At 42.1% G+C, this 18,094-nt stretch overlaps 2 protein-coding genes across 3 annotated transcripts in view; both read right to left on the bottom strand.

Annotated features, from left to right (window-relative positions):
- The window catches only part of CEMIP (cell migration inducing hyaluronidase 1), a 52,706-nt gene extending 42,610 nt beyond the window's left edge, over positions 1-10,096 (bottom strand). The window contains exons 1-5 of one of the 2 annotated variants that reach the window (XM_061371383.1): positions 9,113-10,096; positions 6,030-6,182; positions 5,217-5,355; positions 4,299-4,535; positions 3,739-3,918 (exon numbers count right to left, since the gene is read on the bottom strand). In XM_061371383.1, coding sequence (XP_061227367.1) covers positions 3,739-3,918; positions 4,299-4,535; positions 5,217-5,355; positions 6,030-6,182; positions 9,113-9,188 — 785 coding nt within the window. In that variant the 5' untranslated portion in view covers positions 9,189-10,096. Of the gene's footprint in view, positions 1-3,738; positions 3,919-4,298; positions 4,536-5,216; positions 5,356-6,029; positions 6,183-6,700; positions 6,770-9,112 lie in introns of those variants that run through there. The other variant, XM_061371384.1, reaches the window with a different exon arrangement.
- A 6,250-nt stretch (positions 10,097-16,346) lies between these two features.
- LOC133222031 (inactive cell surface hyaluronidase CEMIP2-like) overlaps positions 16,347-18,094 on the bottom strand; it is a 49,172-nt gene continuing 47,424 nt past the window's right edge. Inside the window, 1 exon segment of the mRNA XM_061371381.1 lies at positions 16,347-16,697. Within this exon segment, the coding sequence (XP_061227365.1) occupies positions 16,477-16,697 (221 nt within the window). The 3' untranslated portion in view covers positions 16,347-16,476.

The raw sequence follows: 18,094 nt of genomic DNA, 5'->3' as shown, positions 1-18,094 counted from the left end.
GCATGTTTAAAGAGGCTTGTGATAGACCTAAGGGATGCTGGCAGCTCCCTGGGGGCCTGAAAATCTTTTGTGTCTGTGTGTGCATACACTAAAGAATATGAAAAAGAAACCACTTCTGCTTAAATAAATTTAGCTCATGTTGAAACCTTGTATGTCATAATTGTCTTTGGAATGACCCATGAGAATTTCTAATAGACAGACTGGCTGGCAAAAGACAATAAAAAATACCTAGATAGTCTCTGGGTATCTAGTTTCCTTATTTTGAACATTGAACAGAGATAAATGCTTATGAGTCTGAATTGTGTGTTCAAATCTGATCCTATGTCAGAAGTAAGGTCATTACTGCCTGATGGTTATTGGTTAAGCAGGTTCAATAGCTATCAGCAACACTGGAGAATGACCACATGGATGGATGAGGTCATGGAGGCGATGGAGAGAGTGAAGTGCCTCCCAACCTTGGAGGTGAACCCAATTAATAGGGGTCAGGGGGAGTTTTATCTTCAAAATAGAAGTACTTCAGGCATATCTGCTCTTAATGACTAACAGTATTAAAAAAATACGCTTTTAGCGTTATAGGGAGACTGGCACTCCTACCCTAAATTTAGCAAATATAAAATCGTATCTCTATAGGTATAAATACCCTGTGATTTCAATTGCATCAAGATTCACCCTTGTGTCTTGCAGGTCACCTTACATTTACCATCTGCTGGTAAAAGTGAAGTTATAAACCATTCTGGGGCTTCAGAAGAAAACATATACAGACATTGACAGACAACCACTATGACACACACAAATCACCGCTGGCATGAGCTGGGCTTTGCTGGGATTTGCAGCTCTGGGGGCAGCAGGAGCAGGTTCTGAGTGAGCACTAGTGCATCCCATGCCGTGCTGAGGCCCCACACATGCACTGGACACACACCCCCAGGGGAGGCAATCCCAGTGGCGTCCTTGGCCTGAGCACAGGACAGCATCAGTGGAAGCTGCCAGCACAACTGCCTCGGGAGCCTGCCAGGGAGCCATATGCTCCTGCTGGAAAACTTGTCTGTGTGCCAATTGCCAAAGGCAGTGCTGGGCTGTAATCTCCATCCAGGGAGAGAAGGGAGGTGGGAGCAGGAGGGACACTATTGCTCAGCAGGCAAGACTGATTTTCTTTTTTGGTCATAAAATTCAAAACAAATGACAAAAAAATCCCAAAACAAAACAAAGCAAAAAAAAAAAAAAAGAAGGATGAAAAAATGATGGCCCAAAAATAATCTCAAAAAAATAAACTAAAAAAGAAGCTATCTCATTTTGCAACTCAAGGTTTTGCCCTATTTCATATGTTAAAATACTTGTTTCTTCCAGGTGTTTAACAGTTACAAAATAGTTTTAAAGTCGCTCAACCCTGAAACGTAAGGACACATTCAGTCTGTTCGGGCTATATGAAATGAAGGGATTGGCAAGTCCAGAGCCAAACCAGAGATATTTGAGTGGGTTCCAAAGAGAATAACTATGTCATCAAGTGCAGAAAGGCTTTATTTTAATTTATTAGTTAAAGAAATTATAAAAAAAAAAGCAGTTCCCACTTAAAGAGTAAACTTACTTTTGAGAAGGAAAACAATAAAGGAGGAATGCAAGATTTTCCTTTCATTCCTAATGTTTTGGACTCAGCAAAGAGTTGCCAGGAGCACCTCTTTCGATAAATCAGCATTCCTCATCAGTTTTGCTACAGCAAGTGGGAGTTGCACAACTTTACAATCTGGTTGAATATGGAGCAACTGGAGATAGATATGGAGATTTGTCCATATAACCACCAATCCATGGCTGAACAGCCTGACACTAGCGGCATCTTACAAAATGTGAAATAGACATTCTCTAAGCCAAATTCTTGCCTGGGGCTTATGCTGCCCTTGTCTCAGTGATGCCCATGGTCAGCCCCAGCCATCAGCAGGGACCTGAAAAGTTCTGACACGCAGGAATCAACAGGACCAGCCAGCAAACCCCGGGTGCCAGCACTGACTGGTAAAAGCATGCACACAGCCATGTTAGAAAGAAAAACCCATCCACCCTCCTCTGTCAGAGCCTGCCTTTAACGTATGTGTGTGTATGCAATTTTCTCACCCTGAGCACTTGTCTTTTAAGATAAATCCCAAAAAACACCTGTCAGGTATATACATACTTATTCATGTTTATAGATGTGTCCGAAACATAAACCAATGTGTCTGCATCTTGTTACACTAAAGTGAACTAGAAGTTCAATATGCTTAAGGAGAAAATCTTGGATGCATGTGACAAAGCTGCCTGTCTTCCACTCTGCCATAAACTGTCTTTGTAAATCTGGTCCCAGCTGCTATCCAATGTTTGTTTTGAAAGCTGATGAACTTAAACCCTGAGAACACTCCTAAAAATGCAGTTTTTTAAATAATGCACCAAGTTGCGGGTATTTTTCCATATATCAGTATGCTGTCAGGAGACAACATTTAGCAGCAACTACTACATTTTGGTAACCACAGCATCCTTATTTATATAAGGAAATATTGTGGTATTGCAAATAACAGCATTAGCTGGTAAGGATTAGCTTTTTTACTACAAACAATAGCAGTGTGGAAAATCACACTTCTTTGGATACATTTCTATGGTATTCCCATTACAAGCATTTACGGCAAAGAAGTGAGAAACTAGCATTAAAACACCACAGCAGCCTACAAATATCAATGCCATTTACTTTTATAAACATATGCCAAACCCATCAATTCCTTCCTGTTGCACAACTGGAAAAAATAGTATAATGGGTAAAAATCTTCTGTTTCCCTAATTTCAGTCTTTCAAAAGAAACCCAGAAGGTTACTGGGCATTAATATAGGTCTGGGTATTTGAGAGAAATCATTGCATTAATGGAGGTAGCCTGGTTTTGAAGACTATTTCTGCAGCCTTGGTTGATTCTTTGAAATGAGTTGTCTGATACAAATGAATCCCTGTAATATTTGACAAAACCACTTCGCCAAGCACCCCGAATCTTACTCCATTTGCACATGCCCAGCTGATACTTCCACAGACTGCTGTATCCAGTCACTTCTCCCTACAAGGCAGATATTTTCCTTTCTGTTCTGCAGTGACCCTCTTAGTGCCTCTTAAATAAAGAGCCTACATAAATTCAGATAAACACAATAAATATAATGGCTACAGTTGGGTAAATAGCAAATATTCTCAACAGTATGTGTGCCAGCACAGACACTGTATTGGCCTCAGGAGTATTTACAGCCCACAGCATAAATTCATGCTTGCTAAATTTCTGTGCTGCACAAGTATTATTAGAATATGTATTTAAGACAAACTGAAGGATATGCTTTATACATGTCTATATGTATTCAGCAAGGGCTACACGGCTATTATTCTACCCTCCTTAATGCTCAGCTCATCCAATCCACTGTGTTTAGATATGCTGCTTAAATCTTTGGGGGATGGCCTGAAAATAAATTGGAATAAGTAACTTATGGGAACGCATCTTGGAAAAACATCTTTTTAAATCTGAATCATATGCTATTCCTCAATCTGCTAATAAAAATACCCAATATAGACCCTGCGTGCATCTCAAACTATCTAATTAACTGCTAAAACTTCACATTGAGAAGTTTCCCTTTTTCTTTTTTTTTTCCCTTGTGAAAGAACTTTGTGCCTTTGAGAGAGTGGAATTATTTGGACATCTCAGGAGCATAATAAAGCCTCTGTGCTGGGAGAACTGGCAGGACTGGCACATACCTAAACCCAAGGTGGAGGAAATGCTTGCTGCCCAGTTTGGTCATTGCTTTTCTGGCCGTGTCATCCAAGTTTCTAGATCCTTCATCATTCACTGCAACTGACAGGATCATGCCATTCTCAACTCTGCCCAAATACTGGGCAAGACGTATGCTTTCCTCTTTTGCTCTGTAGGTGTCAAACCTAAAGGGATAAAAACACCCAAAAAACATTTAATTCAGTGGGCATCACAGCTTTATGTACTGAAAAGCAAGTGATAGAAAGAAATAACTCTTCTGCATTGTTTACAGTAATGATATCGCGTGGTAAAAGCACTTGTCTAACAGGGTATATTAGGGGTTTCTGTTAAGCCAAATTGATTAAACTCTAGTTGGCAGAATACCAAGATAGTAACATTACTCAATCTTCAGTTTGGAGATTACTGGTCTAGAAAGAATTGTATATATATGCAGTAATACCCATTTGAACAAGATATTAAACTGCATGTTTCTGAGCTTGCTAAGATGCTGTCCCCAACCTGTTCCCAAAGATCCTTACATCTAGACAGTTGAAAAGTCACTCACCGATCTGAATGGACAACTGCCCCAGTCTTTGGGTCAATAACATGGACAATGACACCCCGATGGCCCCAGCTCCTTTCAAAGTAATATCCACCTTCTTCCATTCCACCAGGATGAAGAGTCTTGTTTAAGAAAGTCCAGGACAGCTTTTTCTTTCCATGGATTTCAAGAGTGCCACCCTTACTTACTCCAAGATACTTCTTCCCAAAGTAGGGATTCGGCTGGCTGCCATCATCCGCTCTGCAGCAGGAAGGGAGGAAAGGAATAGGTTGGGGTTTGTACCTGACAGCCAAGGAGTCCCTTTCCTTGTTCTGCTGTGGCCCAAGGAGAAATGATTTGCTTGCATTTCTGTCATGGTTTCATGATTTGCAATGCGTTTCTTTCAACTACTCTAACAATTAGCAATTGCCCACACTGTACAGAAAATAAACTATTTGAAATAATACTAGCAACTACTGGAGACCAGCAGCAGTCCAGAATGTAGATTATACATGTATTTATTATACCCAGGCCAGAGGAGGCCTGAAGCCCAGACTGAGCAACACATTTGTGTTTTTGAATACTGGAGGAAGTTAGGGCCCTAACCAGGAGCTAGGAGGGGTAGTGGTTGTTAAGTATGAGTTTGGCATCCTTGAAATTTTGAGATTAAAAGAACTGCTTGGATTTTAAGACCATTCTGGAAAAACAGCATGCTGCTTTTCTTGCATGCCCAAATATTCCAGTAGGATTTGAAAACCAGAACCAAAACTGAATCGATTTTTTACTGGCCATTTAAATTGTTTAAAAATCTATTTAACTTTCCACAGAGCACTGATGATAAGTATATATGAAAAAATGTAATTTTAAGGAGCATTTCTGGTCCTTGTTGTAGAAGAGAGATCCTAGAAAGTTCTAAGACAATATTTTATCATGCATACTTACCGCCCATATAAGATGATAATCACGTTGCTTTGGTAAGGGCACATCTCACTGCCAATATGTAATTCTCCATCATTTTCAATGAGTATATGTCTGGTACGCAAAATGATAGGCTGCACATCATCTTTAATGACCAGTTTTCCTAAGTAGAAAAGGTCATGACATTTGGTTTAACACACCAGAGCTCATCAGAGGTGGCGATACCATTCTGCTAAACCCAGCGCTGGGCTCTCATTTCAGTTTTTGAAAAGTTCTGCCCATCCCCCCCCCCCAAGCAGCTCTCAATAGAAATACTAAAGACATTACATGTTTTGTATTCAGTTCAGTTCTTGAAGAACACAGTTAAGGTTTGTGTGGAAGAGGTCTCATTCAAAACTGAGACAGAAGTTCAGAGTTAAGATGAATAAAAAAGCTATTCATGCTAACAGCCACCAGCAACACTATGTCCTTAGAGGAAGAGAATCACATAAGTATCTGCCCTGTCGTGAGACCCTGAGAACATTATTGGAGTATGATGTTATCAGGACTATGATTTAGTAAAAGAAATGTTTTTGAAGCAAATCACAGTAGTAGAAGTAATGAGTATACTGAGCTACTTTTCTAAAGAAAGGACAGCAAATAGGTTGATTATAATGGCTAAAGAGCTGATAGCATCTCAGCTACCACCCACCCTTGTACTGAATTAAAGTTCTGTTTGTCCACTAGCTATCCAGTTCTCAGCATGGAGCAGGAAGCTCTCCCAGCATGAAACAGAGTGATTTAAATAGCCACAGTGGGAAGAACACTTCACCCAGCCTTGCCGCTAGCATGTTTTACCTCCATCAGTGATGTGGATAGAGTGGACAGTCGCAGAAGAAGAGAGAAGGAACTTCCTGCCATTACTGATCTCAATGTGGTTTTCTTCATTGTGACCTGGGTTCCAGTTTTCTAGCTCAGGATCCTTATCAGGACATGTGACAGCTGCTTCTGCTGTGTAAAGATGGAGAGTGAAGACAATTACCACTTGCTCAGTGCAAGACAGAAAGCTCCATATCTGGGCAACTTTGCAGTATCATTGCAATACATTCATACGTATCATGCAGTATATTTACAGTACGTTCTTGGTACCCCACTTTGCTGACTCCCTGGAACACAGCAATACCTTAGCAGAGCAAAGCACATGTGGGTCACAACCAAACGAAAGCAAAGAACAGTTTAAGCTGCATGATTTCCTGTTTTCAGGAAGCATGGAAAAACCTCCTACCTAATGCAAAGGAGCCTTGCAAGGGATGCAGTTTCCAGAAAACAATCTAGAAAGGATGTAATTGAGCCCTTTGTGCAGTGACATTAGCTTCGTTCATACTATCCAGATACAAAGCCTTTCACAAGTCCAGGGGAAATGTTGATGAAAGGACAAAACAACCACTGCCTGTTAAAATGTCCCACAAATGTCTGCAAGGTTTAAGAGGCCTTGTTTAATATAAAGATGTTAAAATATATTTGCATACTGTGTTTTCACTGGAAAGTAAAAATGCTCAAACTAACATGAAAACACCAAACAACAAGGAATTACCAGTCCACCCAGTAACTGAGACAAGGAATCATATGATTCTCCAAATCATAACAGAGAGCAACAGGAATCTCACAAGAGAAACTCTGGGTTTCTGAGGTTTTCCAGGCAAAAGCAATAAGGGTCCATTCACATTGAGTTCACACCTCACCAGCATCCACACACAAATGTGATTATGGACTGCCATGACGTGTTAGTCTAAAGGGCTCTCATACCAACCCCAAGAGTCCCATGTTGTAAGTATTTACTTAAGATAAAATATTTCCCTGATACAATCTCATTTGCTATGTGAGCCTCACATCTTGCTCTAATCAACAAAACAGTGAGTGCTGGAGTCCCATGTGTGATGCATGTTTTCTGAGGGTAGCAACCTTTCTAATCCTAGGAAGCTGAGGTCAGTGGAAGTTTGAACAATGAGCCCTTTGCAGTCAGAAGGGGTTGGGAGTTCTCACCAGCTCTCCAATTTTTAATCCTTTAAAACCAAAACACCATCGGAAAACTACAGGATCCACAAATCGGTGATAACAGATATGAGATAAACACCTTGACTTCAGCAGGGTTATGTCTCTGGCACTTAGTATAGTAAATCTGAGTAGGTTTTGCCCTGCAGACACTAATCCATTCAGATAATGGAAAGGACAATGATGTGAATCTATGCAAGGATTCCCAGCAGTTGTGTGCTGCCACTGTGAAACTTGGGGGACAACTGCAATTCCACAGCAACAGGAGCAAAATCTGTTCACCTGAATTTCCTCCCAGATTCCTCCACCAATTTCATGGCTTAAGAAAACAGTCATTTAAGAAAATAGAATTGGACCAGCCACTTCCTTAATGTCTCCAGAGACTCATCAAATACTAACAATTCAATATAAGCAAAGGACATTTCTCATATGGGCAACGTATACTTTGGCTCTTTTCAAGCTTTTCCCATATACATGAATGATCAAATCAGAAATCATCTACCAAGTAGCAAGTCAAATACTGACAAACATCCAGGACCTGATTTTGATACCACTCGTGCCAGCTGGAAGCTGAAAATATATCAGTAATGTCAGAGGCAGTTTTTCTCATGTACAGTAATTGAGGAAAATAATAAGGAGTTTCTGGTTTCCTACCAAAAGACACAAAGAGTTTATAAGATGACTGTTTTGGGCAAGAAATGGAACTTGCAATGTAAGTAGATGTTCAAATATAACTGCAAAACAAATTAAGAAAAAATGAGCTGCTATTCCCATAAGAATAAGGATAATAGAAAAATTTGCACATGATGAGAAGCTAAATAAAACCAAAAGAATTGATTCAAATGTAGAGGTATAATTTATCAGATAGATTAAGTGGAGAGGCTAAAGGCTTGTTCATTTTTCCATTTACTTGGTTATGCTAGTGTCCAGAAGAGCTTTCTGCAGTCTCAAAAGATTACTTGTGCCCCCCAAATTCATTATTTAGAAACAGAGAGGTAGGCAGTGAAGCCTAAGGGGAAATCAGGAGAAATTTACATTGATGTTTGGGATGTCAACCAACAAAAGCCAACACAATCAGAACAAAGGAACCAAATTCCCAATTTCGTTAACTAATTTGTACCAGAGAGAAGGAGCTGTGGAAGGTGGAGCACATCATCCACCCTCTGCTGCACAAAGGGCACTGGAAGGCTGAGCATCTTCTGGTCCAGGTACCTTGCCAGCTTGCTTGTTACTCTCATTGGCGTTTTTTGCAACTTCTATCCAGCACAAGGAACTAACTGCATGTTTTGCTTCTTGACAAAAAGGGCCTGAGCATGGCAATGAAATGTTGCTTCATGTAGCAGTGCATGGGGCAAAACATATGGTCTCTTTGTTTTAAGATACAAACCCTCAAATTAGCTGTATTTTGAATATGTATACCCAGTTTCTCTTTTTGCCTTTAACTACTTAGGAAAAAGGTAGCTTGGAAGAGGCAAAACTCAAAGGGCAGGGATGTCCCACCCTAAAGGATTTTGCTGTCCACATCTGGGCTTGGGCAATGCTGCACAATGCTTGACTTCACCTCCCACAGCCACAGCCATTAGGACCTGAGGTTTCTTTTGTTATTTCTTTGTGGCAGTTTGTTGGATTTGGGTTTGTTTTAAGAACACATGGAAGAGGGATTCCTGAGGGTACTTTCACCTGCTCAGAAGCTGCCCTCCAGCTGCCCTTGATAGTGAGTACTGGCACATCAGAAAACTGCTTTTCTCCTGAGTTTTCTCACTCTGCCCTTGAATCATATCTTGCTACATGAAGAAGAGTGAAAAGCTGCTCTATCTAAAACAGCAATGTCGTTATTTAAAAATAACATTACAAACCATGCCCTTTTTCCCCATGGCAGGAAAACTTACCTGTGCTTACAGAAGAGATTACAAACAGAAGAAAAAAGACATTTCCAGCCAGATACTTGGAGATAAGTAGAGCCATTCTTCAGGATGTTTAATTCTCTGGATGGATAGCTGTGAAGAAAGAATAGCAAGAAAATGTCACTTTTTTGGTCCAGTTCATGCAAAAACCGTTCAGTGCACAAAAACCAGGTTATATCCAGCTTTATGCCACTTCCAATCCCATTCAGCTCTATAGCTGAAAACACCTTTATGCCGGTTCAAGAACAGCCCAAGCAGAGCAAGAAACCTCGGGCAGCTCCTCACTGTTTGTTTGCTTTAGGATAAACCCACTTCGGAATCCAAATAGACACTCAAAAAGCAACCACCAGATGTAACCAAAAACGCCTTAGGAATGCAGTATAAACACATTCAGTCAAGACTCTCTAGGGCTGCATATTCACATGTGCAAAAAGGTAATGAAACACAACAGAGGAGGTGTTTGCAGAGTGACAAATTCTCACAAAGTAACCTTTCAGTGCCACCTCTCTCCCCTCATATTCCCCACACATTTTTAGCAATGGTGTTTTGTGGACCCCTGAGATAAACCATACTCACACTTCCAGTCTGAAGCATGTAGTTTCTTAGATTTCAAATCCAAGAAAACATTGTATATTTAGTGCGCCAACCCAGAATTTTCTTGCAAAACCAAAAGCTGCTTTTGAAACCAGTCTACCTAATGTTGTTTTCATTTCCTCAGTAGCCAATCCCCATCAAAAACAAACAAGCAGTGTCATGAAAGTCAAAGTTAGGATTAATGGGATTCTTTCCAGTCTCCAGTGATTGATTCTGCAGCTCTGCCCTGCACTCATGACAATTTACTGACACATGTGTTCAAACTGAGGCAGGGACACACACTTCTGCATTTATAAGGCACTGTTTAAAATTCACATGTAGTCCTTGGAGCCATTAGGTTTTATCATGTAAACCACTATCTGAGGAATACTGAAGAAATGTATTTGCAGCTGTCATGTCATACCACAATGATGAAATAGGATAAACGTAGGCATCACAAAGCTTAGTTAGACGCAAAAAACGGCGACTGAAAACAACTCCACGATGCCCCAATACTTAGGGCAAAAGGCATATGCTATTTTTCATGTCACTTGTTAACACAAACCAAACAAAAACATGAGAAAAAGGTATGCAAGAAGCTATAATTTAATCTGAAGCAAATTTTACAGTGTACATATGCAAAACACACCTGTACTTTCTCATAAAGGTGATACAGCTTGAAGTACAACAATACGTTGATACCACATGTAATCCAGTGATTGTATTAAAAATAGCATTAGGATCAGATTTGTCAGGAAATAATCCATCAGGAAAATGTTTGCTTGTTTTGGTATAGTGTATTTGACAGCTCTGAGCTCTGGAAATAGCATAGACTGAGGGCTTGGTACAGTGTATCAGGTGCTGAAATGCTGTTACAGAACAGCAGAAAAGAGGAATGCGCTTAGTAATGCTATAACTTTGAATGCTATACATTATCAGAGCACAATATCATCACCATGGAATTTGTGCCAGACCCAGGATGCACGTGTCTGACATTTTAACAGCATTAACCATCAACGTTTGATAAGACAGGGCTCTTTTAAACCAACATTATTGCAAGTATGCCCAAAATACAGCAGTCATCATTAAAATGTCAAGGTTTATTAGGGATTATTGCACAGCCTAATCTGCAAACCCAATCAGTAGATTCTGCTTTAATGATAAAGGAAAATCTAAAAAATGGTAATAGTACAGGATGGTCACTGCAGATAAATAGTGTTTCTTACAGCGCAGACAGTTGTATGTTCGTGTTGCACAAAGCCAGATTCCAAGTGATAAGTTATTGATCATAAAAATACATTCAGATCATGTAAGTGCTCCCAGAAATATAAAGAAGGGACTGATCTTTTGACAGCGATGGCATGCATTTGCTTTATAGGTAGCAAAACAGCTGTTTTGTTCTGGCCCATTAAAAACACAGAGGACCATCTCTGCTCTGTCCAGTTCATGATGTTGTTTCAACAGCAAACAGGCAAGAAATTAGCGTAGGAAATTTCACAGCTTTTGCTTTCTTTAGAGCCAAGAACTGCACAATACTTACCATCAGGTTCTGCAAAACAGCTTCTGGTATTACATCCCCAGTTGCTCACCAGGGACTGCTTCCCTGATTACATCCATCCTCATAAGCAGAGATCAAAACAAGTAATCAGACACTGGAAAGTCATGTCATTTTTGGAGGTGTCAGCTGTGTGCCAGGCTCCAATGTTTTTGTAGTGTCTGATCTGCCACAGTCCAAAGAATATCCTGCTTACTTTGTGACTGAGGGAGGGTGTTTGATTCAGCTCACAGCGAGCCCGGGGTCATTGTGGTGTTAGTATTAACTGGCACTCAGGTTGGAAAGACTGAAAGCTGACAGGTCCAAGAGGATCCGACTCCTCTGATTCAGCTCTGACTAACACACTACTGGAAAAATGCTACTGGGAGGATAATCTCAGGAATTTTCCTTCAAAGGATCTCAATTAAACATCTTTCCCAAGCATTAGGCACAAACAGTGACATGTTCGATTTTCGTGTTAAATAGAAAAGGAGGAAGAGATAGTGACTCTTTTCATTAATGTCTCCTGCTGGAGGGGGCTCCAGAGTGGTTCTCTGCTGCCAGCCAGCCGTGTGTTAGCTCAGCATTCAGAGTCGTGTGGGGATACAGGCAGCAATATGCTACCTCTCATTTGAACAGGCGCCACGTGGCTGACTTCAGCTCTGATGTAATCAGCAATGTCAACAAACCTCCCTGAAGATTTGGGCACTCTGAGAGCATAAGTGCCGTGCAAGTGTCCTCCTAAGTCTACCATCTCCAACATTTCTCAAATACCATCTGTGACTCCTCTCTTGGGTGAGAAAAGCTTTTTCATCTTGCCACTAAAAGCTGCCTCGCAATGGCAAGTGGGACTCATACCCCTGGATCTGGCAAGGCAGACTTTCTGAAATGATTCCCAGCTGCTGGATCTTTCCAAAAAGTGAACAATAGCAGCAGACAATGCTAAAAGTAAATGCAGGAAACCAGTAGTTCTCAATTGGCTGCTACAGCAGGTGTCAGCAGCGATACTGTACTAGAAAGTGCACAGACTGGAATCCCTATCCACTGCCCTCCCTGCAGTTTTAATGCAGAGCAAACAATCCTGACAGCAAAACAATGAAGAAATGCTCTGAGGAAGTTGGACTGTCCTAAGCATCTCACATGGAGACCCCAAATCCCTAGGGTAGAGCTGAGCTCTCTGGGGTGGCAGAGCCAGCCATCCAGAAACACACACCAGGCTCCAACCTCAACTTGCCACCCTGCCTACCTCTAAAAAAGCAGTTCCCAATATTGGATATTTTAAAGTGCTTTGTAAGACTGGCTTGACATACTTTGAAGGATGTACCTTCAGTGTCTGCTGAAGACAAGGATCCTTTCTGGTATATCAAATGAGGCATAAATGGAAGCATTGACTATCCATTACAAACACAGCAAGGATGGGGGAAAAGCAACACCTATATGATCTCCCCTGAAAAAGATGTCAAGCAGGAGGAAGAAACCTGATGGCTACTACTGCTGCCTCTGCCCACAAAGAGAAAACACAGACCTGTGCAGGACAAGGCAGGGGTCCAGAGCAATCCCCAGAGAAGAACAGGAAAAGCTTATATGGAAAAGATGCCATTTAGCCTGACGAGGAGTAAACTCTCAGCAGACACTAATCTGAACAGGTACTTGAGATGACCTGTGCATAAAATATGTGTTCCCCAGGGACCACCTTCAGCAGGCAAGATGCTCCAGGGGACCCTGATGTGTCTGTGCCAGAGCTGTGGTATGCCCTTCCTGCTCTGGGTAGGCAAACCTGGACCCTCACACTGCCACAGCAGATGCTGAGGTTTCAGTGATTTGTTGGCTGGGTCTGAAGCCTTGCCACAGTGTTTCCTCATTTATATGCAAAAAGCCAACATCAGTTTGGAAGCTGATTCCTAACAGAGAGAAGAGTTGTTTAATTAGCACCTCTGCTACCTTCTTGCTGATATTGTGTGGCAGCAGCTGTCCTCTCACCACACTCAGGGAATTCTGCTTTTTAGCCCCAGTGGGGAAGATGGATTTGAGCAGCACAGTCCCCTTTCTCACCCGAGGACATGCCAGCTCTGGCTATAGTGACATTCCTGTGCAGGGGAGCCTCCATGCACCCAGCCACAAGCACAGCTAGAGCCTTCAGCCAGCCTTACGAATAAACAGGCGTATTCCTAGGGATCGCTAATGAAAATTCTCTCCCAGCCCCAGCACATGGCAGCAGCGTGGCCTCTTGATCTTGTGCTCTGTTTTACTAGCAAGTAGAGGAGGGTTAAACCCAGGAACAGACTTTTCTCAATGGAACCAATACTGGAGTCAAAAGCAGCACTCTGACTTTTTTCCCAATGAACCTTGGTTCCTTGCAAGGAAGAAAGTTCTGCTCATGTATATATAAAGATCACTGCAAGTTTCCTGACGTTCATAAAAATGGATTCTGGAAGAGGAGCATGAGTTAGAGGAAATTTTCAAAATGAATAAATGGAAGGAAACCAGGGTGTTTGTAAAGTTGTTGTGATATTGGCACACTTTTTTGAGATAGAAATAAAAGAGAGGGGAAAGAGTTATTTTAAAGCTATGCTTTTTTCAGATTTAACTTTTGGGGTTTTTGGGGTTTTTTTTACAGAGGCTTACAGACCTGGAAAAGGAGAGGAAGCAATTTTTGGCTCAGCTAAAACAAAATCATTTGCAATTCACATCACTCCACCCATCCGAGGCTGACTGACTCACAGTTGAAATGCTTTCGAAGAGCTCAGCATTTCACTGAATTAAACCTCATCCACTGCATGAAGCTTTCAAAGCATCAAAGTGGTAGGAAGCTGAGACCCACTAGCTGAGGTTCAGGATGCACAGACTTTGCTGTACCTGCTGACAGGAACTCAGATTATAGCCAAGCTAATGCTTTCAGGGGGTGCCAGAGCTCCTGTGTCCCCACTGCAGAAAAGCTCTCGGGGTAGCCAGGGCACACATCTATCCTGAATGCATTAGGTGTACTGAACATGCCTGGGTTAGGTGCAGGTCCATGTGGACATACACAATTCCTGGGGACCCTCCTGCTCAGGATACCCAACAGCTTCCCACGAACAAAAAGCCCATGCAACACTTACTTACCCCCACAGCTTCACCCACACAGACCTCTGGTGCATGCCAGGTTAGTGTTAGCCTTTGAAATCATGGTCTTGAATGTCCCAAGAGTCTGTGGAGGAACTGTACCCTCTGCAGAGCTTCCCTGGTTTTGAAGCCTTTTTTCCCTCCCAAGGAAAGGAAACTGTGTGCAGTGGCTGAAGACGATCACAGCATCCTGAATCCTCTTCAAACTGCTGCTTTTAACTACCCAAATAACTGCATCAGGATGTAAATATTTTTCTTTTTGCTTTTGTGGTACTTTACTGTTTGCATCTGGCTCGCCACGGCGCCACGCCTTCCTCTCCAGGACATTTGCCATTTGCTCTCCTTCTGAGGCAGGAGGAGGAATAGAGGTTTTTCAGACGTTTAGGCACATTCCTTCCTTCACCAGGTTCTTCCTTTGCCGATTGTTTAGTCTCAGCCTGGGGTTAGAACCCTGCAAAGTTCTATTGGGATCCAGGGTCTGGATCTGTCACAGATTATCAAACAAATCTCCAAGAGGCTGAAAGCTTGCTCTGCAAATACTTGTTCCAATGTTGGGGTTATGTTCACAAGCCAGAAACATCTTGCTTCTCTTTCCCTGCACAGCCTCAGAAATCATGGCAATTAGGTACTAATAGGAGTTCAAATGGACTTCAGGGAGCTCCATGGAGCGTCAGTATGAGCTGCTCAGGCTCTTGTACCGCTTCTTATCTCCACAGAGTACATTAGTCCCTGTTGTTGCCCATGGGGGCCAGCACAGGCCCATCACATCCTGTGCATCACTCTTTATCTTACTTTTACTGAGCAGTATCAGTGATTTCCTCACACTTTCTAGCAAGCCAGGAACTTTCCCTCAGCCCGTCCCAACTCACACCTCTCCTACCTGGTGTGGGGATGGAGCCACGGTCTCCTTCTCTGCTTGTAAAACTTTCAGGTGCTCTCTCAGCCCACGTCCAAGGACCACTGGGCAGTACGTGTCTGATAGAGTCAAGTGTCCCAGCCAAGGAGTTCAGTCCCCTTTCAGAGGCACAATATCAGCTGGCCGGTGTGCGGATGCCAGAGCGACTAACTCACCAGGGAGCAAAAGTCTGGCCAACAAAATACTAACCTTTCCCTGTAGCAACTTGTTTGGCCATTTCTGAGAACTTCAAAGAAACAACAGGACATTAGTAGCAAAGCCTTCACCTACCTGTTTGAGTAACCCATGTGACAAAAACATGGATAGTCTGCAATTGCTTGCCCTTCACTGCTGTCACCAAGTAACATCATGTTCAAACCAAAACGAGTCATCATTTGTACTTAAACTGTTAGTGAGGTCATCAGCTGTTTCTCAGTTTGCATACGAAATTCTATTTTTGTCTTTACTTCATAAAGCAGCAGCATAAACAGAAAATCAAAGAGAATTAACCAGTACTACTGGCAGTATTTCAGTCCGCAATGGGAGCAGAAAATCAATACGAGCATCGCCTGAAACGAACACAAGACTTAACCCTATGCAGCACATACTTTATCCTGGGTTTCATTCCTGTAGTCTTTAATTAAATGTTCACATCAGCTGGACAAACATCATTTCACCAGTCATTAGCTACAGACAGAAGTGCATTTATAACTCCTTGGAGCACCCTATCTATTCAGTTCAATTAGAAGATATTATCGTAAGATCACTGCATGCTTGCCAAGCAGATGTTACTGAGTTTGCCTCAAATGCCACGGCAGATGGACGTTTAGGTGTTTTAAAAGCAGACATTAATGGAGGGAAAACAGAAGTGAAGGGAGAATTCCCTACCTCTGCTGAAGTTCATCTGTTTCCCTGGATGTTGCTAAAGCTTCCATGCCAAATTCCATTTCCAGTCTCTGTGATACTGGAGAGCAGGTTCTTGCCTTTGAAACTTACCTTTTGATACCAAATTGTAGGTATGCTGAAATGCTTCTCCTTGGGAAAGGCAGCCCACAGGCTTTTCCTGTTCTGCCCTGTGAGGCACTGTTTGCAAAATAAAGCTCTACCACAGTGGGTAAGATGAGACTATATTTATTAGTTGTACTATATACAAGTGAACACCATTGGTTTGGTACAATCCCATGAAAACAAGAGCAGCTTTGGTGGTAGCAGCGGGCTTTGCCTGGCTGGTGTTCCCCAGCGATGCTAATCCCAGGAAGCTGCAGCCTCTGTAGAGATGTGTTCCGAGTGGGTCTGAGAAAAAGCAAATTTTAGCGGCTCATCAGCATTAGTTGGACATTGATATTCTTTCAGCTTCAAGGGAACATAATGCTGAAAAGAAGCAGTTTTCTGATAACCAGCATGATTAAGGACTTTAATCCAGGAGGGTTTGGCTTGTCCTTTATAGCCAAGCATGGCAAAACTCCCTGAAAAACAGACACAAAGAGAGTGATCCTCTGGATGGGTTGGTTCACTTACTAGCAGCACAGCACCGGCTCCCTCCACATGATGGAAACTTCTCAGTCTTTTTTTTTCCTGGATTAAAATAACAGAACATTTAGGAGAGAAAAAGGGTGATGAAAGAGGGAATGAGCCTCACAGAAGCCAGAACCTCACTGCATCATTTATTTCAATGGGTTCCCAGATGTCAGTTAGCAGGAGTATTGATTTACTCTTTACTTTTACATAAGACTGGTACTTTTCATATTTGACTACCTGAAAATGGTTAGGCATTTTGAATCCTTCTTTTATTGGTTTACATCAGTTTCTTCCTGTTATGTCGACACTATCTCCCATGTCGCCTGTGCTCTGGTCCTGTCACAAAGTACAGAGGCATTATGTATTCTTCTATTTTAATAATACTGTCTTGTGTTTATAGTATGTTTTTCATTGCAAAGACTCTCAAGGTTATTGCAGCTGGTTGGACTGAGTCTATTCCTGTAAGCACTTCTAATTTAAATCAGGATTTGCAAAACCAGGCAACAAGACCCTAAATCCTGATCCTGCTGGGGTCAAGTGGATTGGGGTTTTTTTGCATTATCCTTGGCAGAAGCAATATGCATTTGGGAGAAACGCTCCATCCTGCCCTGGAACACAGCCCCCCTCCCCCAGTGCGGATCAGTCCTGCATGCAATTGCTTTTGGAGCTGTGAAGTCAAATACTGCGCATACCTGAATCAGCAGGAGAAAGCTCATGAAGCAGAATGTAATTAGTCAGACTGGAAATCAGGGCAGACACATGGGTGAACACCCTTGCCCTTAGGAAAAACAAAACAGGGGCTGCACATGATCAGCCAGCAGTGGAGGCACCAGCATTCTGCCAAAGTGTCAGAGCAAAGAGGTGACCACCAGCTAGCGTGCCCCCGGGAGGGTGGTGGTCCTGCTTGCTGCTTATTGTGCCCAGGAGCATTCAGGGCCGAAGGCTGAACCGAGCTCCCAAAATGACTTGGAAGTGCTGTACCCATGCGAGTGGCAAAGGTGGTTCAGGGAACAAAGTTTGACAAAACAAACAAAAGAGACTGGTTTTTAATAAAAAAATTCTTTTCGAAAATATTCAGGGCTTTGACGAAGGAATGAAGCAATGAGGTTTCAGGACAAAAACAAAAACAAAAAAAAAGAAAACTTCAAAGTTTTGCTTTTAAAAGGATGAAAATAAAACCAGCTTTCTGGGAATCAAACAGGCACCAAAGTGAAATCACTGTCTCTGCTTTAAAAGACTATGCTGTCCTCCCCCAGAATGCTTATAGCAATGAACTTTGAAACTTGAACCAGAAATTGATACAAATTTCAGTAAAGCAGTAGGGGGGAAAAATCCCCAAACCTTC

This window comes from Neopsephotus bourkii, unplaced genomic scaffold (assembly GCF_033783945.1).
Source record: "Neopsephotus bourkii isolate Nb327-2 ecotype Australia unplaced genomic scaffold, CSIRO-AGI_Nbou_v1 NB_1572, whole genome shotgun sequence".
NCBI classification, from domain to species: Eukaryota; Metazoa; Chordata; class Aves; order Psittaciformes; family Psittacidae; genus Neopsephotus; species Neopsephotus bourkii.
The sequence above is the reverse complement of the archived record's forward strand: the minus strand, read 5'-3'. Positions and strand labels throughout refer to the sequence as shown.